The sequence below is a fragment of the Lachnellula hyalina genome, assembly GCF_007821495.1.
Source record: "Lachnellula hyalina strain CBS 185.66 chromosome Unknown contig00003, whole genome shotgun sequence".
Taxonomy (NCBI): Eukaryota; Fungi; Ascomycota; class Leotiomycetes; order Helotiales; family Lachnaceae; genus Lachnellula; species Lachnellula hyalina.
Window position 1 is genome coordinate 243633 of NW_022157117.1, and position 24574 is coordinate 268206.

Below are 24574 nucleotides of genomic sequence, written 5' to 3' on the forward strand. Positions count from 1 at the left end.
GCCTACCCCTTTCGGCACAATCACCTCTCTCTGCCTCGCCTGGCCTCCGCAAACGGCAAACTTCCAAAGCAAAAGTCCAACACTGTGAGAGACCGGCATCGGAGTCCCCTTCAGCCTTGCGACCGACCTGCCAACAGATTTGGACTTGTTTTAGCGCAAACTCTATTTGGAGGAGACATCAAACCTCCTGTCGCAAGGGAATTCAATTGAACTTCTCTTTTTACATCGATCCTGCTTCGATAACCTCTCTGTACCACAACCTCTCTGTACCATAACCTCTCGAAAATCCCTGTACAACATCGAGAACGCTTTCGTGAGTACTGTATTCCCATAATTGAGCTCCCAAGCGACTTTGTGCGCTTTTGCCGGGTGCGGGAGATGTTTGTTTACCTGTTCCTGTGGGAGGGAGAACCACAGATCAAGGGCCACCTCGAGCTTCAAGATACTACTGGGGCAAGATCGCTGACTGCTTGGATAGGCTTGTGCTCGTCGTCTGCTCCTGAAACAGTTCTCAAGTGTAAGCTTCTCCCTTCTCCCTTCTCCTTTCCCTGACTCCTATTGCGCCTTCCACTGCCAGCGTCGAGCGTCCCGTTTGCTGCCCCAGCTCTTTCCCACTTAATTCACCCCTTTCGGAGACCTCCCCAGTACAAACAGCTGCTAACAACACTATCCCATACAGCCATCATGCCGTCCAGATTTGGCCTCGAAAATGCCCGTGACCAGGTGCGCGGTGGCTACGACGGAAATGGTCCTGCTCCATACAGCCCGCAGCTACAGCATGACCAATCTGGTTACAATCGAACAGGCTTCAATGGATACCCCCAACAGCCTTCCCAGTACAATCAGGGTGGCCAGTCTCGACCACCGGCTGGAAAGTTCGATGGCCCTGCCGACAACCAGAATCGTGGTCCCGGTGGCCCTTCTGGTGCTAGACCTGGCGGCTTTGGCCCGAGTTTAGGGTATGATCCGGCACGTGGAGAAGATAGACCGAGAGTCATTACCAATACTCGGATGGAGCTCCCTGCTGATGCATATCGCTTGGAGGGTCAGACTGTGAGTACCTTGTTTTTTGTTTTGTTTTCTTCGTGAGCTGTTCGTTGGAAATGATGGTGTTATTGCTATGTTGTTTACGACTCCCCTTGCTCAAGCAAGCAGTCCTTGCTGTTCTTTCAGTCTCTCGGTCACTTCATCTTCGAGTCTCAATCACTCTTCAAGTGAATTGGAGTTACAATAGCCTTTCAGTCGTTCGTTCACTGCCCCACGTATAAGGTATCAAGGCAGCTTCTCCCCCTCGTTCCTTCTCTTTTTGGCACAAAACACCACGGAATGTCGGCGAATACACTCCGCGCCAAATCCTCATTTTCCTATAAGAGATGCCTCTTCTTCCCTCTCTCTCCAACCTTTCTTCCTCACACAACATCTCCAGACCTCAAGTCAACAACAATATCTTACCCATACACGCAATCAAACATCATCATCATCATCATCATCACTTGCACAAACCAAACAACTCAGGCCGATCAAGAGTGTCGATTCGTCAGCTCTCAGATTTGCTTGAGGTTCAAAACCATCTCACCTCCCACATCTTCTCTCAGTTTCTCTTTCAACTTCCAATATCTCATATTCTATCTCTCACTTCATCACTTCATCCTCAACATCTCGTCACTTATTCACCTCCTGAGCATTCATCATGGACGCCGGCGACTTCAGACTCGTCATTGAAAAGGCTGACACGTCGCACAAGTTTGAGAGTCCCCTTCCCGACCGTCCTGGTTTCAATACCGTCGGAAAGGCCATCCAAATCCGCGTCAATCAATTCAAAGTCACTGAATACCCGACTCGAAGTATCTACCAATATGACGTAAGTTCTCCCCCTCCCCCAAGTGAATTTAGGAATATGCCTTGACGCATGGAACAGATCCAGTTTGGCAATGGTTTGGAAGCCAAAGGCAAGGTCATGGCCGCTTGGAGATCCAAAGCTGTTCAGGGCGAATTGAAGAAAGTTCACGTTGGACCCTGGCTCTGGGATGGAAATAAGATTGCTTGGTAATATTTCAACTTCACATTTTCAGTTTGCACGATTTTGACTGCTGCAGGTCTTGTGCCAATGTTCAGGAGCTTCGCATCACGGTTGATTTCGACAAGGAGAAAGAACCCCCTCGCGCTCCACGTCCAATTCCTGACACATGTCGGGTTGTCATCAAACAAACTAAGCTTCTTAATCTGGCCGTCATTTCTGCGTATCTCGCGAAGAGGATGCCTTTTGACACTTCCGTCTTGGAGGGAATTAGTAAGTTGTCTTCGTCATGCCACCCGTAGTACATGACTGACGCTTCCCAGACTTCTTTGATCATCTTATTCGTGCTATGCCGTCTGAGCACTATCATACCCAGAAGCGCAGCTTTTTCAGCAAGGGTACCGCTCAAGTCCTCCTTGACAATGTCATCGTTGCCCAGAAGGGTGTGTACTCGTCCATTCGTCTTTGCAGTGTAAGTTGTCTCCTGCTTTAGTTTTGTGATTCCATGCTAATCATCTCTAGCCTGTCCCATCAAATGGAGGCGCTGGTACCGGTCTTGCTGTTAACGTTGATGTTGCCAATGGAACATTCTGGACCGTCCAGGATCTTCATCAAGCCGCCCGAAACTACTGCAAGTCCAAGAATCGCAGCCTTGACTGGCAAGTTTTCAGCAATCTTGTGAAGCCCGTCAATTCAGGAAATGGTCTCACCATGTCAGAGGAGTTCAAGGAGCTTCGCAAGATGTGCAAGCTGAAGTTCACCGTTAAGCACCGTACCAAGAATACTGGTAAGTGATTACAGTCGTTGTCTCTGGCAGCTTGACTAATATGACATAATAGCTCTTCAGAAGAAGGCTTACAGCATTAAGAGATTTGTCTTCAATGCAAGTTATGGTGCTGCTGGTGGCAATGCCAAGGCAGTCTCGTTTCCCTTGAAGCAAAAGAATGCGGCCGGTGTCGTTACAAATACCGTTGACATCTCAGTCTATGACTTCTTTAAGCAGCATTACGGGATCCACCTCCAGTACTGGTATCTCCCTCTCATTGAGACCGAGAGAGACGGCTACTTCCCTATGGAGGTCTGCACTCTTGTTGCCAATCAAAAATACGTGTATAAGCTTAGCCCTGACCAGGTACGTTCCTTCTCCATCCCACCTGACTTTCTTGACGCTGACTCTTGCATTAGACTGCTGCGATGATCAAGTTTGCAGTCACTCGACCAAAGCAGCGGATTGAGTCTATTCAGCATGGTGTTGGGATGCTCAAGTGGCACCAAGATCCATATCTCCAATACTTTGGCATGAAGGTCGATCCAAACATGACAGTTGTAAGTATTTGCCTTTGAACTAACTCTTCTGAGCAACCACTGATATACCTAAAGACCAATGCTCGCCTCCTCCAGAATCCCGAGATTGCATACCAAGGCGCCAAAGTCAACCCTGGCACTTCAGGCCGTTGGGATCTTCGTGGAAAGAAGTTCTTATTTGCCAACCCTCAACCTCTTGTATCTTGGGGCGTTATGATCGTAGGACATGATACTGTTGATGAGCCAACTGTCCGCAATTTCCTCAGCGTCTTTATGCAGACTTACACAGGCCATGGCGGTAAGATCCAGAACCGAAACCCTGCCATCTTCACCCAACCGCGCAATTCAGATATTGGTGAGGCAGTTGCGCAGGGCCGACAATTCATTGGAAATGCAGCTGGTGGTATGCCCCAAATCATGCTTTTCATCCTCCCTGGCCGCGACTCTTTTATGTACGAGCGCCTAAAGAGGAGTATGGAGTGTCGCTTTGCTATGGTCTCACAGATGATGAATATCGCTCATGTCAGAAAGGCTCAGCCTCAATACTGCTCCAACGTCTGCATGAAGCTCAACTCTAAGCTTGGAGGAACTACTTGCAAGATTATCAGTGGCCCTAGCCCAACTACACCAGCTTTCACTCGTCCAACCATGATTATTGGTAAGTTTCTCAGTCTGGAGTTCTTAAATTCAACTAACATATTTCAGGTGCCGATGTCTCTCACCCCTCCCCAGGCAGTCTGCAAGCTTCCATGGCTGCTATGACGATGTCTTTTGACAGTATTGCTTGTCGCTATGCTGCTGCTGTTGAGACTAATGGACATCGTGTGGAGATGATCAGTGAGACTAATATTAACAATTTCTTTGGCTTCTTATTCCCTGAATGGGTCAAGCAAGTTGGCAATGGTCGACTCCCCCAACACATCTACTACTTCCGTGATGGTGTTTCAGAGGGTCAGTATGCTCATGTCCTTGACCAGGAAGTCGCTATGATGAAGGCATTCATTGAGAAGAAATATCCTGGCTCAATGCAAAACGTAAGTATTTCCCCTAACATCCCTCAACAGTGATTAACATGCTATGTTGCAGATCCGCTTCACCATCACTGTTTGTTCGAAGCGCCACCATATCCGTTTCTTCCCTCGGGATGGCGATCGAAATGCTGCTGATAATAATGCCAACTCTCTTCCGGGTACATTAGTTGAGCGCGATGTCACCCATCCATTTGAGTACGACTTCTGTAAGTTTTCCCTCTTATGGAGCTCTGTTCAACACTAATTACCTTCAGATCTGTCCTCTCACTCTGCTATCCAGGGCACTGCCCGTCCAACCCATTACCACGTGCTCAAGGATGAGGCCAAGATGCCACCAAATGAGTTCCGGGCCATGATCTACAAGCACTGTTACCAGTACCAGAGATCTACTACCCCTGTCTCGCTTTGTAAGTCTCGAATTTGATTCTTATGAGCCGAGCTAACCATGAATAGTCCCTGCCGTCTACTATGCTCATTTGGCTAGCAACCGCGCTCGTGCTCATGAGGGTAAACCAGCCTCCGAGGGCCCTCGTGGTGGTCAAAAGTTCGAGGAGCTGCAACAAGATGATGCCGTACGTCGTGCTAAAGGCCAATCAACTATTGGTGGAAGCTCTCGTAGCGGCGACAAAGGATCTGAGGCTCGTCCTCTTCTTCCTATGGGAGAGCTTGAGGGTGCAGACCGTGATCGTGTCACTCGTCTCCGCACTGGCATGTGGTATATTTAAGTAGTCTCCACCGTTCCGATCTCTGGTACTTGCCTCTTTTCGATGATATATCTTCACTTCTCGGCTGTTTTACTATTACCACTTCCCCTGGATTGCCCCCAATCTTCCCCTTGCTCTGCGAATTCACATTCGATTATGGCGGGATGGACTTGGCGTGCTGGGCTCTTCTTGTACTTGCTTTCACTTCTTCAAAAAAAGGGGTTCAGGAAGTTGTATGGACTTGACGGAGGAAGATACTTATGACCTATGAATTATGACTTGCGTGGATTTCCAATAATGGATGGAGCGGGGTTAAGCGTTTACTTTCTTCTGGTTCTGGTTCTGATGCTGATGCGATGATGGCAATGGCAATGCTGGAGCTCAGGTAGATAGGAATGAGCGAAAATCACGAAATGCAATACATTACATACAGATAACCAACTTCTTTTGTGATGCTTAATATGCTGTGAGTAGTCTTGGGTTCTAGTGTTTGCGAGGTATTTTTCAATTTTGCAGAATTTCGGAATCAGCGAGAAGTTTCGGGTGTGAACAAAACTTGATTCTTACTTCTTGGTCTTGAATAGAATATGGAAGGAGTAATAAGCTACTGCTACTGCGTACTCTGGAACAATCAATTGATTAGTTTTTGAGTGAGGGAGGTGGCTGGCTGGATTCTTCTCTTGCGCTGTTCTTTATTTCTGCATTTTTGTGTTTTTGTGTTTTGGCACAGAGTTGTAAGGGAGAAAGTTAGAGGAGGGAATGTGGGGTGGTTGAGAAGGGTATGGAAGAGAAAAAGTATTGTTTTGAGACGGAGGGGTACTATAGGTAATAAGTGAGTTTAGGTGGAGAGAATTGGGCGATGAGGATGAGGATAGGAGGGGAGGGGAGGTTTGGGCGATAGATCGGAGGATGTAGGATGGGAGAAGAGAAGGCGTGATGAGATTTGTTGGGATGCTAGGGGTGAGGAAGAGGAATGAATACAAAGCGCAATTAAGGTCAAGAGCTTAGGTATTGTAGGTGTCGAGCTACGTCTTTCTTGAATCTACACGAGTAGGTAAGTTACTATAACTTTGGAAAAGAAATCTCGGACAGCGAGCGGAATGAGAATGGGTGGTACGGAAATATGGAGTATCATAATAATCTAACTCAAGCACCGATCTTCTCTACCTGGTTCGCACCTGTCCCGTATCCTTTCCCCTTGCCTGCTTTCGCCGCACCCGCACTACTACCACCAAGCTTAGTCGCAGCGAATTTCTCCCTCGCAAGCTGGATCGCACTCTTGCCCTGTGTCTTCTCGTCGCCCTTGCTGAACCTCCCTCCTTTCTTCCCCTTCCCCCTCTGTTTTCCACCCCCCTCTTCTTCAGCTTGTTCCTGGGGCACAGGTGATTCTTTAGGCAGGGATTCTAAGCCCAGAGCTTTAACCTTGTTGACCCATTCGCCACGCTTCCGCTTGAACAAGTCGAGCATCCAGTTCCGCCACACGATGCGGCCGGTCCAGGATTCGCGGAGCAAGTGCTCGTGGGTTGTGAGGGCGAGCGCGATGCGTTCGGTTTGGTTGAAGAGCGGGTTGCTGGAGGCTGTGCTTTTGAGGATGCTGTCGAGGGTGTGGGAGCCTGTTGGGGAGAGGGCGAGGGTTTGTATTGGATCTGTGGAGGGGCCTTGGTCTTGGGTTTCGGGTGGAGGGGGGAAGAGTAGGTTGAGGAATTTTCGACGGAATGTTACGTTGGCGGCTGAGGGGAGGAGGGCGGATTGGATTATGTGCGAGGTGGGGGGGGTAGAGGGATAGTGCTAGTAGGGCGGCTGGAGATTGCGCTAGGAGTGAGTTTTGGAGGATGGTTGTAGGCCGACCGGGGGGTGGAGAGGAGGGTTTGGGCGAGGAGAGAGCCGTGGGTTTGTTGGGGTGTTGGTTTGGGGGGCTGGCTTGTAGGTGTTGGTTTCTTTGGCTCGGCCTCTTCCTCGTTATGTTCATCTGAATGAAGCGGGACGGTGGTGAATTTGATAAGGGCTTCGACGTCGTCGATACAAGCCATCTTCAGTACCAATGTAGCAGGATCACAATCATAAGCCGCAGAAATGGCTTCCGTAAGCGCCTCTAACGACTTCATAGCCCCCCGTGCGTGACATCTTTCAATAAGTGTCTTGATGATCACGGTTCTCGATCTCTGCACAAGGCCTAGAATTTGGGGACTGATCTGTGCAACTGCTTCCTCGAGATCCTCTTTGCTGAGTCGTTGAAGGACGCGGATTACGACGTAGCTGGAAATCTCGTTTCTAGCGAGTCCTGCAATTCGGTCTTTGAATGTGCTGCGGTAGATTTGCTTGAATAGCTTGCCGGGAGCATATGTGCAGATTGTTTCAAGTAAACGAGAACCGATGGGGTCGTACAGGATGCCATTCATGAAGACGGAGGAGTCGCTGCCTTCTGTCGTGATGTCGTCTGGAAGGAGGGCAGAGATAATAGTTTTCTCGGTGCCTTTCTTAGATGTGGGGTTGGTGAGTTCGAGTTCGAGGAGAAGTTGTAGGGTAGGGTTTCCTGTGGGATGTGTAGCTAGGATGCGGATGAAGGATGTGTCCATTGTTGCTACAGTGTCTGAGATTATCTTCTCGACAGCGAATTGGAAGGATTCAGGAACAGAGCGCTTGTTGAGAGAGAGTTCGGTAGGTGTCAAGTCCATGTTTCCAACTGAAGTCTTTTCCTTTCTCTTGCTTTGGAGCAGAGATCTAGTCGATTCTTTCTCTAAGGGCCGACCCGAAAGGATAACCATCAGAACTCGTAGGGTATGGGAAGCAAATCTGTCTGTCAGAAGGAATGTCATATTCCCCTCCAACTCGTCGAGGGTTTGAAGAAACAAACTTTCCATGGAAACATCCTTCTTCTCATCCCCGTCCTCAACCTCTGGGTGCGAATCCGCAGTGAGCTCCTGTGTCACAACGGGCGCAGACTGAATAAACAACATCTCACAGCAGTGGCTTGCAAACCGATGCTGCACCAAATGCGAGAAGTTGTCCGCAAAGTTACCGAATAGTTTCTTCTTTTGCGCCGGCGAACTCAGCAATATTAACCGTTCCATCAGCCGTGAACACGATTGACTGCAAGCAATTTTGAGCTCTTTCCCTTCAGCTTCTCGATATACATTCGCTAGAAACATTGATTGTTCTTCCTCCGAGGGGAAATCGTTCAGTTCGAGAAGTTCGTCTGCACGGCGGAAATACTCCTGCTCTTCGTCCTCGAGCATGCCGTAGAATGGGCGCTCAGTAGCTGTTGTTTCTTCGGCATTCTGGATGGGCTCGCTGTTGTCTAGGCCTGTGAGTTTGAGGGGTTAGCATTCTGAGTCTCGAAATCATGAGAGATATAAAAGGCACCCAATCTCCTTGCATACCTGTGAACTCGACGTCCTCTGGCGCGGGGTCGGCATCTTGAGATTTCCTTCTTTTCGAGGGCTCGTCCTCCCCATTATCTCTCTTGCGTTTCTTCTCTTTCTTCTCGTCTCGGCGACCACGGCTATGTTTATTTTCTTTAGGCATCTTGCTGGATTGGGTGATTGTTGTGATTAATCTACTTGTTCTGGCAGATTCTTGTGGTGGTTGGAACTTTTTTCCATGCGGGTGGCAGAAAACATTTTGATGCCGGGCGGTGAGATGACTTGGCGCCAAGACTGAATAGGGGAGGGGAATAGGGGAGGGGTTTTGCAACGCTGCAATGCTTCTAATGTATTACAGTAATCATTCACGAATGCATTCTCAGCGCAAATCATTTAGGTTGATCTACAGATTTAGTTGTCCTCAAGGCCGATCATTTCTTCACTCGGCGTAAAATAAAATGCCGAATTTATCTCACCTCCAGCGATTCTTTGACACAGTCTCGCTAAAGGCTTTCTCAATAGCCTGAAACTATATCCTATATTTTATTTTTATATTAGTTTCTAATATTATGTAAAGAATCTGAGAAACTTCCATTTACAGCTATTGTAAACTTATGGTTCAGGGATTGCAAGTGCTGATCATTTAGGCAGGAAACCCATCCCGTCTAGGTAACCAAATGCGATGCTCTAGCATATGTCGGTTGCGGGGAGTGACAGGGTATGAAGTTCTCATTTAACTCTAGTCTAGCTATATGAACTAATCAGAATGCTCCCTCAGCGACTCTATAAGCAAAAATCTATTAAAAAATCATTCTGTTTGTAAATTCTTACATGAATTCCAAGAGTATCATTGCATATTATATCCTTGAGTTTCGCTAACTCACTCACCTCTTCTACCAATTTCGTTGTGCGGACTCCAAGATGCCAAATCCACTGGTCGTGACAGCCTTAGGAGGCATCGCTGTCACCTATGTCTTCCTTTGGGCGCTCTTATATCTCACCCAAGACGGCAAGGAGCCTCCAGTGGTTTCCAGCTCCATTCCCTTTATCAGTCCCATACTAGGCATGGTACGATGGAGCATGGATTTCTACCCACACATGAGGTAAGCATTCCCCCCCTGGGCCTTTCCATACAAGATTTTGATAACACCACAACTCAGAGAGCGACATCGAGACTTGCCTATATACACTCTCAGGATCCCCGGTGCCCGCCTGTACGTTATCAATTCATTGGATCTCATTCCCGTGGTTCAGCGTCAATGGCGGACGTTGTTGTTCCCACCCATCCAAGCCAAGGCAGCACAGGCAGCCATGGGCGCAAGCAAAGAAGCCCTTGCTATTTTGAAACACGACATGATCACGGAACATGGTTTTGTCCACGGCATGGTTAAGACTACTCTGCCTACCATGAGCGGTCCATCACTGAACGTCTTGAACGCGAAGACGTCTGAAGTCTTCGAGGAAGCCTTGAGACAGTTCGCTGCCCCAACAACAGTCAACCTTTTTGAGTGGATTGGCAAACAGATCATGTATGCTACTACGGATGCCATATATGGACCGTTTAATCCTATGCGAGATAATCAAAATATCGAGGCTTGGAAGTGAGTCCTCAACTATATCTCGATTCTACAAGACGCTATGCGCTGATATTTCCGTTAGCAAATATCACCCAGCGCTCATGTTCATCATGTTGGACATTCTACCCCAAAATATCTTCTTCGGAGCAGCTGTACAGGGCCGCGAACAACTCATCAAGAGCTTTGCAAAGTACTACGCCGATGGCAGCTACAAGCAAGGATCTGCTTACATCCAACAACTCATAGCGCACTGCATTGATCATAAAATCCCTGGAGATGACATCCCAAAATTCCTTGTCGGCACTGTTTTTAACAACGTTGCTAATACTGTCCCCACTGCCTTCTGGCTGGTATACCACATCTTCAGCGATGCGGTCGTCCGGGAGGAGTGCCGGAAAGAAGTAAGCCAAGCGGTCCAGAACCAAGACGGGACCTCGACCATCGATCTCAACTTCCTTCTCACCTCATGTCCCACCCTGCTCTCCACCTACCAAGAGGTATTCCGCTACCACGGCATGGCCAACTCAGTCCGCGTCGTCTCGGAAAACCACATGCTGGACAACAGATACCTACTCAAGAAAGGCGGCCTGGTCATGATATCCGCGCGCGCCCAGCACAGTAACCCGGCCATCTGGGGCGAGGACGTGCACCAATTCCAGCACAAGCGTTTCGTCAAGCAAGAAAGCAGTGAAGAACAGCGCCTAAACCCTGTGGCGTTCCGCGGCTTTGGAGGAGGCACAACGTTGTGTCCCGGTCGCCACTTCGCCACTGCTGAAATCTTGATGCTGGCCACTATGATACTATTGCGTTTCCATGTGCGGCCAGCGAAAGACGCCTCTTGGGCGCGACCGTCAACGGCCAAGTCTTCGCAGGCCGAGGCTATGGAGCAGCCTGATGTTGATATCGAGGTTGAATTCGTGCCCCGGTCTGAGGCAAGCGGCAAGACGTGGCAGAAGCAGAAGCTAGGTAGTATATAGCTTAGTAACTATCCTCTTATTCATATCTATATGAAGACTTTGCGGCGACAGATGTGGATATATAACTCAATAATGGGATGGCCATTCTTCACTAGCAGCTTCGTGAACCGCCCTCTCGCGTGTCTGACAGTAAGAGTAAGATGAGGAGGATAAGGACAAACACAAGCATCCATTATACCTACCAAGGTCGCTAATACCAAAGGACGAGGAGGCGAGGCTACCTTATGGCCCCGTACGGAGGTATAGAACGACCCTATTTCTAGTCGGCGTGCCCAAGGTGCCTTACCATATTGATATCTAGTAACGTGGCGTTTCAGCTAGCGTGCGTTGTTAAAATGCAGGGCTCCACCACATCTCCTATATATATAGCTTGGGGGAAAAAACGAGTAAAAGTACCCAAGGTAAGATGGAGATTCTTTTAAAGTACTACTGTATAAGAGAAAAATTTTCAGGAATGCATGCAAAACTTTTACCCGCATCACGTGAATGGGCTCCTAAGCACGTCATGGATGGACTACATCGCATTGTTTATTTTGGATTTCTAGAGTGAGATACAACCTTTTGATTTGGCTCTTTTTTTTTCTAGTAGAATAATTCTCATTCGGTTTATATATCTCTTTGGTGTTACGTTATTGTTAGAATATAATATGGCATCAAAAGCAACCGAGTTGCCACTTCGGAATGGCTCGGAGCCGGAGGAGAATGTAACGAAACCGTTAAACCGCGCTGATGAGGTTGATGATGTGAGTCCCTATCTAGTATTTCCGAATCAAGATTTTGGAAAATGTTTAGACATATATATATATACATTTCAGTAGATATCTCGATTACGATTACGTTACTGACAAAAATAAACATAGCTACTCAAAGCCGTGCAATCACTCATCATCCCATTCATCAGATCCGCTGATGAAGATGCGGCATCTAAACCCAGCGGTCACAGTGGTGGTCCCCGAACTGCTTTGGTGGAACAGCACAAGCCGGAACAACTCGTCAGGCTCATGGACCTCGATCTACCGGGCGATGGGAAGGGGAAGGAGGGGCTCTTGGAGACGGTGCAGCAGGTGCTGAAGTATAGTGTTAATACGTGGGATCAGGGCTTTTTGGATAAGCTGTATGCGTCGACGAATGCTGTAAGGGAATTCTGGATTTGAGAGCAAGAGAGGGAGAGAGAGAGAACAACTTACTGAGTGCATCACTTACAGGTTGGAGTGATATCCGAACTCCTCCTCTCAGTCCTAAACACCAACGTTCGTCCCCCTCCTCTCCTCTCCTTCCCCTTCCCCCCAACTAACACCACGCACCCTCAAGCTCCACGTCTACCAAGTATCCCCCGCCCTAACCGTAATCGAGAAAACCACCACCCGCGCCCTCGCCACCCTCTACGGCTTCACCGGCCCCCACGCCGGCGGCATCAGCACCCAAGGCGGCAGCGCCTCCAACACCACCTCGATAATCCTCGCGCGCAACACGCTCTACCCCAGCACCAAACGCAGCGGAAACGGCTCCCACAGATTCGTGCTCTTCACGTCAGCGCACGGTCACTACTCGCTGGAGAAAGCAGCGCAGATGTGCGGGCTCGGCAGCGATAACGTCTGCGCAGTCCCGGTGGACGCCCGCGGACGTATGGTGCCGAGTAAGTTGGAGGAGCTGGTGATGCAGGCGAAAGAGGAGGGCCAGACGCCCTTCTATGTCAATGCGACGGCGGGGACCACGGTGCTAGGCTCGTTTGATCCGTTTGTGGCTATTAGCGAAGTGTGCAAGAAACACGGGCTCTGGATGCACGTCGATGGCTCCTGGGGCGGGCCAGTGGTCTTCTCAGCGCGGCAGCGCGCCAAGTTGCTCGGTGTCGAGAGGGCGGATTCCGTGGCGGTCAATCCGCATAAGATGATGGGCGTCCCGCTTACATGTTCGTTCTTGCTGGGTCCTGACATGCGGATTTTCCACGCGGCGAATACGTTACCTGCAGGCTATCTTTTCCACGAGAGCGAGGGTGAGGGCAAGAGCGAAGAGGTGTGGGATCTGGCGGATCTGACGCTGCAGTGTGGGCGGCGAGGCGACTCCCTAAAACTCGCGCTCGCATGGATATATTACGGACACTCAGGCTTCTCTGCACTCATCGACCACGCCTTCTCCATCGCAGCTTATTTCGCGCACCAAGTAACCTCGAAGCCGAACTTCGTCCTGGTATCGGAGAACCCGCCGCCGTGTCTGCAAGTCTGCTTCTACTATGCTCGAGACGGGGTTCTGGCGCACGAGGAGCAGGAGAATACGAGGATCACGAGCACGATTGTACAGGCGCTCATCCCGAGGGGGTTCATGGTTGATTATGCGCCTGGGGAGCGGGGGGCTCTGTTTAGAGTGGTGGTTAATCAGCAGACGCTGGAGGGGACGGTTGATGGGCTGATTAGGGCGATTGAGGAGGTGGGGAGGGATGTTTGATCTTGCATAGAATAGACAGACAGATGAATGAAATAGACCGAGTCTCCTTTCCTCTCCTTTCCTCTCCTCTTCAAGTCTTTCAATCCACCAAGAAGTACTAGAAAATTGCAACAAGGCTTCCCGCAGTGTTTCTATATACGCACCATTCATTCAAACTCATCAATCGATTTCCATGCCCCAGCACTTCCAAGTCAGAGACTAGAAAATACACAAGCAACTGCAACTCGCCATCAGAAATCGCAATTGAAGCAAAGGAAATGAACGAATGAAAGTATACTTTTTACCGTTGAAGTGAAGTGAAGTGAAATGAGATGAGATGAGGTCACAGCATGTATGCGACGTGCATCAGAAAAGCAGGCGAGACAGGTAGTGAAACCCACCCCTGACGCTGATTAATCAGATCTCCCTCCCTCTCTTCTCGTTCCCCCGCCATCTCTGCACTCCTTTTTCACTCACAGGCAAGGGAATGGAGAATTAGAATTAAATGGGAAGATAGATGTATTTATATCCATTCCCATTTCTTAATCATCTTTCTCAATATATAGGACGATGCATTCATTTTATGGCCTCGTTCCAAGCTCCCCGTCCCAAACTACTGCGCAATCTGTAAACTCCATGTCCCGGTCATCAATTCTGTAATTACATATTTCCTTCGCTTCCCATGCTATTCCATTCTATGTTCTCGCTTGATGTGTGTGTGGGAAGCATTTATTGACCATTGGCGGTGGCGGCTATTGTTATGTTAGGAGGTGTTTCTTCCAAGGGACAGATGGTATGAGAGTTGAATAGGAAGAGGAAGGGGAGAATGATGGAAAGGAAGGAAAGTACCTTGGTAAACAGCAGTAGAATCAAAAGAAATCACGTCGCCGTTGGCGTCGGACATGGCAGCTGCTTCGGTTTCGACTTGTGGGGAGCGGGCAGTGATGTCTGTGGATGAATCAGCTTTGTTATTTTAGGTGTATTGTTTTGGGGTCTAAGGTGGGTCTGTTTGTCAAGTGGACAAGAAAACATCGTGGAGTCTTGTGGATATGGGGAAGACCCATATCCATTGCAATCCACAGTCTAGACCTTACAACAGACCGAGATGCAGGTGCATATAGGGTACAAGGACAGAGAATCGGGGGAATGAAGAACGTACCATCCAACCGATCAGGAAGAGCAATTGGGCTTGCAAAGGTAACAGCCACAAGGGACAGAAGAGCGACGAGTGTGAATTGCATGATTGCGGGTATGGATTTTCCTGACAACGTTCGTAAAGAGGGTATTGTATATGTAAATGGTCGTCCGGCGACAAACTGAGAAGCAAGAGAACTAAGAATGGAAATGGAAATATGGAGAAGAGAAACGAAAGTAACGTCTACTGGTATAAGTCGAATGATGAATGAAGAGATGAGAATATGGAAGGGGAGGAATATATGGGACAGCTGGTGTATTTGTATCTGCCAAGCTAAGGGAGGCTGATGCACAACCACGCCCTCCCCTGCCTCTTGTACATGTTTTCGCCGCACGGAACGAGGACGGAAAGGCTAAAAAGTGGTCAGTCTAGATCTAGATCAGGGAACAAGACTGTCATCTCAAAGAGGGGGATGGAGATGGAGCTGTGGGTGTAGCAGAGTGGAACGCTGCTTCTTGGGTGGTGACAGCACTGCGCTGGGGTACTGTGCTGCACTGCACCGTACAGTACAAACGCTGTGGCGGATGATCACGGGGTAGTGCGACTGGGCGTGTTCCATAGCCAGCCAGTTAAGCTCATGCAGCACGACCGCAAATAATGGCAATGGTAACCTGGGGCGATGCTCATTGGTACGGTACAGGAGTAGAGTCTATTGCTGGGCCTGGGGCGTCAAATGCTTATTTGCCTGCACATTCGGGATGATGGGTCTGAGACGAGGCTGAGACAGGGTGAGAGCTGTTGGGAGCGGGATATGGGTCTTTTGCGACGGAGACGGAAACCATGGAAAGGCAGGCTTCCGGTAAATCATTCATGCGTTCTCGCCTTGAAGCTGTGTTGATACTTCTTTTTAGATGAAAAAATGGAAAGTTCTGTATTGGATCCGATTCCGATGTCCGCATGATGGATGCTTGGCTTGGCTGGAGATGACAAGCTTTCCAGGGTCATGCATGGCAAAGCTTGATGGATGGAGTAATAGTGGGGCTACATATCCCATTTTGCGCGTAGTTTTAAGTCTGCGCTATAAAGTACGCATGTATTTTTAGTCCCGGGGTGTTCCAAACCTCATTATTGTTCCTCCGTAGATGATGCTTTGAAGCAATGCAATGCCTCGTATAAGGGACTTTGATCTGTTTAACATACAGTACACGTACAGTATATTATCTCGTCAAACTGACACACCCTTTTTTACATATACAAAAGGCAGTCCCTGTTTTACAACCGCAATCTCATCTCTTAGCAAATACAAAATCAATCTTCGAAAAGGCTTGGGGTAAAAGGGGAAATTGATTGCATTATGCTTCCAACTAACTCTTCAAAACGTTCTTCAAAGCCTTCCGTTCTAGGGAATTTGAACGTTGGATGCGGACTGCAGGCTATTTGCTTTGGTAAATGCACTCGATTCCTTGCAAGTTGAAGACATCAGAGCAGGCAGGTACTGTGCATCTTTCCCGAGCATTCATATGCACATATCAGCGTCGAGCTTAAGGCTTACCTTGAAAGTACCTAGGTAGGATGGGCTCTTTGCTGTTATATACCTTATACTCAGTACTGCACTGGAAATCAACAAATTCACAGAGAGCCTGGCAAGACTACATGGAGATTCCGTCTGGCCGACTGGCAAATTCGGATTGCATGTGACAACATACAATGGGAACATTCCTCAAGACGCCCGATAGACATACATCTGGGAAGAATGCTTTGCACATGGAACGAGACAGGATGTTGACACCGAGGCACAGGCTCGCGGCAAGTGTGACGAGTTGGAGACCCTCAGGATCCCTTTATCGTCCCCGATTATGTGGTCCTACCGAAGGAGATTGCTGGTTGCTGAGACTTTGGAGGGGTACTTTGTATCCTGAGAGCAACACTCGAAGCATCTATCCGGACAACCACAGCTACAGCTACATAGGAAACCTTCAACATTTCTGCTTCCAATTCTTCAATCCATCCTCCAAGCTGGCAACAAGACTCCTGCTTACGGCCAATTCTTCAAAACTCACTCTGCCAGTCCACCACTCCAACCAACTCTCCACCCTAGCTCCCTCTTCAGGATCAAGCAAGCCAACACTGATATCCATCAACCCCGGCCTCTCTGTACTATGCCAGAAGACCGTAGCTCCACAAACTGCGCAGAATTCCCGAAAGATGTTCTTGGAGCTGTCATACCTTTTCAAAGTCCCCATGTGGAAATCGAAAGGCTTGCCGTCCTCTTGGAAGATATTGCAGTCTGGCACAAACGCCCAAGGCTGAATCTCAAATCCAGAGGCAAGACGACAAGACGTGCAAGTGCAAGTCCCAGCAAGGTATTTCGTATCATTACTCCGTAGCCACCACGTCTTATTCTCCGGATTTGCAGGCGAATGGCTATGACGCGCAGCCATCAAATCCGGAAACGGAGCGCGAACGGCCTTGGAACCTTCATTTGGACGAGTGATGTAGAACTTGACACCACCGCAATGACACTGTGCCTTCAACTTATCCGAATTCCTCTTTTTGTTCGGTGGGAGAGTTTCCAATGTGCCATCAGGGACAAGTTCCCCATGCCCGCTTTCATCTTCATCAACCAATATCCACTTCTTCAAAGCCCTCTTCGTTCCATCCACCCCTCCAATTGCCCTGAGCCAAACACTCACCCCACCATCCAACGTACCTTGCACCCATTTACAGCCAGTCCACTCCACAACACCCTCCGTACGATCCCATGTACCTGTCGTAAGGAGCCAAGTCTTACTCTCAACGCGATAAACGAGCACATGCGCACCGCATGTTGAGCAGAAATAGTACGTAAGACGGTCGGATGTGTTGTAGGATGTGAGGTTGTAGTTTGCGGGGTCGATGGAGTGGGTTGCGGGGATGGTGATGTAGGAGGTGCCGCAGGAGCCAGTGAGACGGCGACAGCTGTTGCAGAGGCAGAGAGCGTGGGGGTATGGTAATGAGGAAGGAGGGAAGGTGGTGTCGTAGGTAAAGGCCTTGCAGGCGCAGGTTGCGGTGATTGTTGCTGCAGTCATTTTGGGATGAAGCAGTTGGGGAGGGGAGGGGAGGGGAGGGGAAGATGAGATGCGATGTTTGTTTCCTACCGTTCGTTATTCAGCTATGCGCATGCGCATGCGTCCATGCTCGTGATAAGAGTCATTGGTGTTCATGGAGAAGCGCATGTAGACCTGACATGCACAGGTATGCATGAGTACTGTACAAGGATACGAACGTCTGATTATCAGCTGAGGATTGCGAGTCTGACAAGGCTGCTGATTCCCTGGCGACATGTATTAGTATCACGTGCCACACATGACTTTCGGAAGATTCTCGCCTTCTTCTATCCTTTGATTTTTCTTCTCTGGAGCGAGAGCTTCCTCTCTTCTACTTTGAATCAAGATGCATCGATAATGTGCAGTAACCCATAGTATCCTAGCTGCAGCACAATGCCGTCATCCGGTACCATCTACCTTTGACCCGATCGTTGCCGAAGAGGCTCTCCGAACCGGCGGCATCGCTCTTCACCCAGACTCAGAAAGTTCCAAGGTTGCTACTACCTCGGAAGCGTCTTGGTGCATGAACCACTGCGGTACCGGATTCTTTTGTCTGCAATCGGCAATCGGCAATCGGCACCCTGTCCTGCAACCTGCACTGCAACCCTGCATTGCATCCCGATTGAAGCAGTCGAGTTGTTCTTCACCCTTTCCTACTCCGTAGGTACCTAGATAGGCATCTTTCTGTCTCTCACATGCCTTCATATCCATATTCTCTTCCACACAATTCTTCTGTAGTCTCTACTCTACTCTACTCTACTCTCCTCATTCACTCATTGGCGACTCATGACGAGTCGTAAAGAGCGTGCATGTCATGTCACGTCATACCGAATTATCTCCATATCCATGTATATCTTCTTTCATTGGCCTATCCTCCTTGAGCCTCAAGCCGTCTAACCGTGTGACCGTGGGGTGCTGTCAGAGGCGCGAGTCTAGACGCGCTTTTGCGTGCCTCTTATCTTAATTTTCGAGTTTTCTACTATATCTGCCCAACAGCGAGAAATCTCCGCCACGTGCCAAGACCTCAAAATACCTTCTGTATGGGCTGATCGCTCCGGTCCTCATTCGTTTGACGCTTTTGGCTCCCGTTTGGAAAGGAAGGATCTGTGCATGGGTCGGGAATGAGTACCGGGGTCTCTCTTCTTTTTCATATATATACATACCTTCGCCCCGTCTAATATGTATTCTGCTGTATCACATACCTTCATCTGTCTGTCTATTTACTTACTTGGCTATTTGCCTCCCAGATTAACTATCAATCAGATTTAGACATTTGAGATCATCAATCAATATGTCCGACTTACCTCAACAACCACCAGAAAGTCGAGGCAGAGACTTCGCACCCATCAGCAGTCCTGCAGTCACTAGAACACACACCAATGGCTCTAGAAGGATTCATCATACAGACACCCACCTCTCACATAAAGAGACCCGGGATCCAAACCTCGATGTCAACCTCCCCTATCGGACCCTGAGTAATGGTGCAAATTTGGACGAATACACATCCGAGAGACCTACAGGAGAGATTGATGGGAAGCTCGAACCAGATGGACAGCACCACTACAAGCTTGTCACCTTCACACCCAACGATCCCGAGAACCCCAAGAACTGGTCAAAAGCGTTTAAATGGTACTGCACAATGGTTGTCGCCACAACCTGCTTCGTAGTAGCCTTCTCGTCCTCAGTCGTTACAGCCGATATGGCTGGAGTAGAAAAGGAATTCGACGTGGTGGAAGAAATCGCCCTCATCAGCATATCCATCTTCGTTGTCGGATTTGGTCTTGGTATGTCTTCAATGAGAATATATAAGAGAACATGGCTAACAAGTACCCATTAGGCCCCATGGTCTTCGCCCCCCTTTCTGAAGTCCTCGGTCGCCGCATAATATACGCCACCACCCTCCTCCTTGCGGTAATCTTCATCATACCCTGCGCCGTAGCCCCCAACATCCAAACCCTCCTCGTCTGCCGTGCCATCGACGGCATTGCCTTCAGCGCCCCCATGACCCTCGTCGGCGGCACACTCGCCGATCTCTGGAAGACCGAAGAACGCGGCGTTCCCATGGCCGCCTTCTCAGCTGCGCCTTTTATCGGCCCTGCAATCGGTCCCTTGATCGGTGGGTTTTTGTCTGATGCTGCCGGCTGGCGCTGGTTGTACTGGATCCAGCTTATCTTCGCCGGCGTCGTGTATATCCTCATCACATTCACAGTTCCCGAGACCTACGCCCCGACCATCCTGGCGAAGCGTGCAAAGAAGCTCCGCGAAACAACCGGCGAGAGCGACCACGTTACAGAGCAGGATCTCGATATGCGGCCTTTCAGCGAGCGCCTGCGCATTTTCTTAATTAGACCGTTCCAGCTTCTGTTTGGGGAACCTATCGTGTTCTTGGTTTCGGTGTACATGAGTGTTCTATACGGACTGCTTTATATGTTCTTCGTTGCATTCCCCATTGTCTATCAAGGCGGTAAAGGCTATTCCGCCGGAATCACGGGCTTGATGTTCATTCCTCTCGCTCTGGGAGTTCTCGCATCGGCAGCCTGTGCTCCGATGGTCAACAAACATTACATGTCGCTAGTTAAGAAACACAACGGATCCCCGCCTGCCGAGGTTAGGTTGATTCCCATGATGATCAGCTGCTGGTGCATCCCCATTGGCCTCTTTATCTTCGCCTGGTCCTCGTACCCAGATCTCAACTGGGCCGGCCCTGCAATCGGCGGCTTCCCCGTCGGCTTCGGATTCATCTTCCTCTACAACAGCGCCAACAACTACCTCGTCGACTCGTACCAGCACCTGGCAGCTTCAGCGCTCGCGGCCAAGACATTCCTGCGGAGTTTCTGGGGTGCTGCTGTCGTGCTTTTTACGGCGCAGATGTACAAGAGACTGGGCTACCAATGGGCAAGTTCGTTGCTGGGCTTTATCAGTCTGGCGTGTTGTGGTATCCCGTACATCTTTTACTTCTACGGAGCGCGCATCAGACAACGCTCGAAATTTGCCTTCAGCGAACCTACCAAAGATATCGAGACGGGCGGGAGTAGTGGGGAGGGGAGGGCTAGCGAGTCGGAACTTGAGAGGGCGAGAAGTTACGTCAGTGTGCCCTGAGCGAGAGAGAAATCGACAAACGTCGACATACTCACCCATTTGGCGACGGAGGAGATGTTCCTTACATTTCAGTCAGTCAGTCTATATTTAGATTGTACGATATAGCAAGAGAGCTGGCGGTTGGATAGACGGGGTCGGGAGTTTGGCGTATGGGATTTTAGGATTGAAGTTGTTAAGACTGTATACCATATTAGATGCGTAGATAATTAGACCTTAATACCCAATAAAGCCATCAGATAGAAATTTATACTCATACCATACCGTGTCTACACATACCCGGAGTACTCTAAACCACTGTCCGGTAGAAAAGCATCATTGTAGTAATGTAGTGTAAATAATTACTTCTACGCCTCCTATAGATACATATAACTGGAACATTGTGTCGATTAATAGAGAAGGGTTTTATGAACTGAGATATAGTAAGATAACTATAAATAGACAATCTACTCCGTACCGTATGGAGGTACAAGGAAGAATGACCTTGGAGGCACGGACCAAGACTAAGTCCCTAAGCGAATGCTTGATCCATACCATAACTCCGTACCTTAGCAAGTCATGACACTCTACTCCTTTTCCTTGCATTCTCACTTACTAAGCCGCAGGTGAAAGGTATAGATAGGTTTGTGATGGGATAAGAGTCGTAAGTACTCTATATCGCAGCTGCTAGCCCAGTCTCCCTATTGCCGTCGTTCTGAAATTAGATATCTTTACCTCTCTGTACGGAGGGAGTACTTGTAATTCCCTTTCGTTGATCCCTGTTGGGATAATGGGGCTGTATCCCGACCTTTCTAGTCATGTGATCTAGCGTAGCTTAGTCAGCAAAGAAACATAACCTCTTTTCACGTCAACAACATGAATGCTAAGCAACATCAACCAGAATCAAGTCTATATATACTACGTAGTAGAGAAGTGATCACGATAACAACACCTGTGATACCAACAATCCCTCTAATAATACCTACTTTGTTAAATAAAAGCTTAGGTAAGGATTACTGTACGCAGGCAGTGTCCACACACCCATATTTCGGTAATTTAATCTACTTCTACTTCGTACAGTATGGAGCAAAGCACAAAGCGATGTCACGATTGTACGAAATATCAAAAAACAAAACAAAACAAAAACACAGCCCCCTATCTGCAAGTGCAGGCAAGTGTACTCGCTTACCCGGCCCGCGCTGCACGGCGCCACTACGGATCTAGTGATCCACACTAGGATCAAAGTGGGTTTGGGTCTCCACTCAATCTCTTGGAAGGAATCAAGCATTTGTACCGTACGCCGAGGAAGGATAGGATGCATCTGCCAAGAGAAGGGAAGGGTTATTTATATATTTTGATGTTTTATACCGGTATATATCTACCGCTCATAAGGTAAGGTAAGGTAAGGTAAGGTATACCTTGAGGATGAATACTGCACGGTATACGAGGTCAAGATAGCTACGCTCCTGTCTGTGATTACTGTGATCAGTTTGGAATCAAAATCCCAAGGTGGATACCAGTACACGACACGATGACGAACCAAGAGGCTCAGAATTTCAGAAACACGTAAGCTCCACCTTTCCTCGTAAACCTCACCGTAACGCTAAGCAGGTACCCTACGCGTCTCCCTCATCTCTGAAATTTGGTCCTCTTTTTGGAGGGTTTTGCTGGCCCGTTTTTTCATATGGGTCAGCCCGACAATGCGCCCGCCCATTAATTATTCCCACTCAACAGTCAAGACCCATTATTCTTTCCTAATGCCATCGACTGGAACGCATTTAGGATGGGCATGTGTTGCCGTATCCGTTACGGAATCGTTGCACTAGTTAGTGTATTACGGTACGGTACTGTACTGCACGCCTTATGTGAGATGGAATGGCTGTCATGTCTTTCTTTCTCTTGGAAAAAGCTTCTTTCATTATCATAATCACTCGTTACCTTACCTTATCGTTGGATGTGCTGCTGGGTTGTTTCTTGGCTGTTTCTTTTGTCAAAACCACCCTTCCACTCGTTTCTTCTTCTTCTTCTTAACACATTACACCACCGATCGTTTGTTTGCACATAGGGAAGAAAGATGAGGGTTGGTTCAATATTGGGATATGGGGCGGCGATATGGCAGGTCGCAGAGGCCATTGATATAGATATCACTTCGGACGGTAAGTTTCCATCTACATGGCTTCGAGATGGTTGCAAGTACGTATGTATGGTTGCTAATCTGATACAACAGCATCCATCAAAAAAGCAGCCAGCACCGCCGCCTACGGCATGATGAAATACTACACCGGCAACAACACAGGCGACAACCCTGGAAACCTCCCCGCCCCCTACTACTGGTGGGAAGCTGGCGCCATGTTTGGCATTATGGTTGACTACTGGTACCTGACAGGCGACACCACCTACAACACGGTGGTGCAACAAGGCCTGCTCTCGCAAATCGGCGACGATGACAATTACATGCCGCAGAACCAGACCAAGACCGAAGGAAATGACGACCAGGCCTTTTGGGGCATGGCCGCCATGACAGCCGCAGAGGAGAAGTTTATGGACCCCCCGAGCCCGCAGCCGGGGTGGGTGGCGCTGGCGCAGGCAGTCTTCAACACCATGGTTGCGCGCTGGGACACGACAACATGTGGCGGGGGCTTGAGGTGGCAGATCTTCACGTTCAATAACGGCTATGACTACAAGAACAGTATTGCGAATGGGGGCCTATTCAATATCGGCGCGCGGCTAGCGCGGTATACGGGAAATTCGACATATGCGGATTGGGCAGAGAAGGTGTTTGAGTGGGAGATGAGCGTAGGACTTATCACTGATGATTTCCGGGTTCTGGATGGGTCGAGTGATACGACGAATTGCTCGACAGTCGATCAGGTGCGGTATTCGTATAATCAGGGGATTTATCTTTTCGGTGCTGCTATTATGTATAACCATGTATGTTCTCCCCTCCCAGAACCCTTAATTCCCATTCAACACCCCATGCTTCGGCTATGCATCCCTCATAATTTGGATCATACACATTCTGACGTTCCCAGACAAACGGCTCTGCAGTCTGGGCAAACCGCGTGAGCGGTCTCTTAAACGGAACCGCCATCTTCTTCAAAGACGACGTCATGACCGAATCCGCCTGCGAAGACAACGTATCAACAGCCAACCCGCACGGAACCTGCGACAACGACCAGCTGTCCTTCAAAGCCCATCTCTCGCGCTGGATGGCCGCTACCGCACAATTAGTACCTAGTACACATTCAACTATCATGTCGTTGCTGAAAACCAGTGCTGTAGCAGCTGGTAAGTCTCCGATTCTCACTCACATCAGCCTGCCTTCCCTTCCCTTCCCTCCCCTCAAATACCCACCCCTTCTTCCTAAAACAAACCCAGCTAACCCCCACCCCCAGCCGCCCAATGCGACGGCGGCACCGACGGCGTAACGTGCGGGCAACACTGGACCGCCAACAGCACCTGGGACTCAACGTACGGCGTGGGCCAGCAAATGTCCGCCGTGTCCGTCATCCAGAACCTGCTCATCGACAGCGCGCCCGGGCTCGTCACGAACACCACGGGCGGCACCAGTGCAGGGAACGCGGCGGCCGGGACGGAGAGCAGCAGTGCGGATGGCTCGGATCTGGTGATCACGCCGGCGACGGGCGCGGACAAGGCGGGGGCGGGCATCTTGACGGCTGTTGTGCTTTGTGGGGTTGTGGCGGGGATTGGGTTTATGGTCACGGGGTGATTGATGACTGAGTGGAGGGGGGCTGTATAGTTCGCAGGGTGTGTATGAGAGGGGATTCTTCGACTTCTGGCTTTTCTATGTTGCGGTTTGGGTGTATATTGACAACTTGAGTTTAGCGGGCGTTTCATTGGGACATTTACCTACATAGGGGTTC

General features: G+C 49.2%; 7 protein-coding genes across 7 annotated transcripts; 5 read left to right on the forward strand and 2 right to left on the reverse strand.

Annotated features, from left to right (window-relative positions):
* Positions 1 to 1690: 1690 nt before the first annotated feature.
* ago1 (Protein argonaute) lies at positions 1691 to 5078 on the forward strand (the record flags this gene model as incomplete). Its single annotated transcript, XM_031145805.1, has 12 exons — positions 1691 to 1861; positions 1919 to 2046; positions 2097 to 2290; positions 2341 to 2489; positions 2540 to 2804; positions 2857 to 3149; positions 3203 to 3343; positions 3398 to 3980; positions 4028 to 4356; positions 4409 to 4559; positions 4608 to 4760; positions 4807 to 5078. 12 exons carry the CDS (start codon positions 1691 to 1693, stop codon positions 5076 to 5078), a joined length of 2829 nt encoding a protein of 942 aa, XP_031009633.1.
* Positions 5079 to 6203: 1125 nt separating this feature from the next.
* On the reverse strand, positions 6204 to 8582 carry NOP9 (Nucleolar protein; the record flags this gene model as incomplete). The annotated part of the gene is made up of 3 exons (XM_031145806.1): positions 6204 to 6845; positions 7043 to 8361; positions 8438 to 8582. 3 exons carry the CDS (start codon positions 8580 to 8582, stop codon positions 6204 to 6206), a joined length of 2106 nt encoding a protein of 701 aa, XP_031009632.1.
* A 758-nt stretch (positions 8583 to 9340) lies between these two features.
* On the forward strand, positions 9341 to 10973 carry CYP7B1_0 (25-hydroxycholesterol 7-alpha-hydroxylase; the record flags this gene model as incomplete). The annotated part of the gene is made up of 3 exons (XM_031145807.1): positions 9341 to 9522; positions 9580 to 9948; positions 10022 to 10973. The coding sequence occupies 3 exons, from the start codon at positions 9341 to 9343 to the stop codon at positions 10971 to 10973; spliced, it is 1503 nt and encodes a 500-aa protein (XP_031009631.1).
* A 647-nt stretch (positions 10974 to 11620) lies between these two features.
* Positions 11621 to 13415, forward strand: dtxS4 (L-aspartate decarboxylase; the record flags this gene model as incomplete). The annotated part of the gene is made up of 4 exons (XM_031145808.1): positions 11621 to 11716; positions 11834 to 12106; positions 12179 to 12223; positions 12285 to 13415. 4 exons carry the CDS (start codon positions 11621 to 11623, stop codon positions 13413 to 13415), a joined length of 1545 nt encoding a protein of 514 aa, XP_031009630.1.
* A 3090-nt stretch (positions 13416 to 16505) lies between these two features.
* Positions 16506 to 17597, reverse strand: LHYA1_G000820 (uncharacterized protein; the record flags this gene model as incomplete). The annotated part of the gene is made up of 1 exon (XM_031145809.1): positions 16506 to 17597. The coding sequence occupies one exon, from the start codon at positions 17595 to 17597 to the stop codon at positions 16506 to 16508; it is 1092 nt and encodes a 363-aa protein (XP_031009677.1).
* Positions 17598 to 18906: 1309 nt separating this feature from the next.
* SPBC409.08 (putative MFS-type transporter protein) lies at positions 18907 to 20714 on the forward strand (the record flags this gene model as incomplete). Its single annotated transcript, XM_031145810.1, has 2 exons — positions 18907 to 19399; positions 19453 to 20714. 2 exons carry the CDS (start codon positions 18907 to 18909, stop codon positions 20712 to 20714), a joined length of 1755 nt encoding a protein of 584 aa, XP_031009678.1.
* Positions 20715 to 22764: 2050 nt separating this feature from the next.
* On the forward strand, positions 22765 to 24420 carry DCW1_1 (Mannan endo-1,6-alpha-mannosidase; the record flags this gene model as incomplete). Its single annotated transcript, XM_031145811.1, has 4 exons — positions 22765 to 22846; positions 22918 to 23621; positions 23723 to 23978; positions 24086 to 24420. The coding sequence occupies 4 exons, from the start codon at positions 22765 to 22767 to the stop codon at positions 24418 to 24420; spliced, it is 1377 nt and encodes a 458-aa protein (XP_031009675.1).
* Between the last annotated feature and the right edge of the window lie 154 nt (positions 24421 to 24574).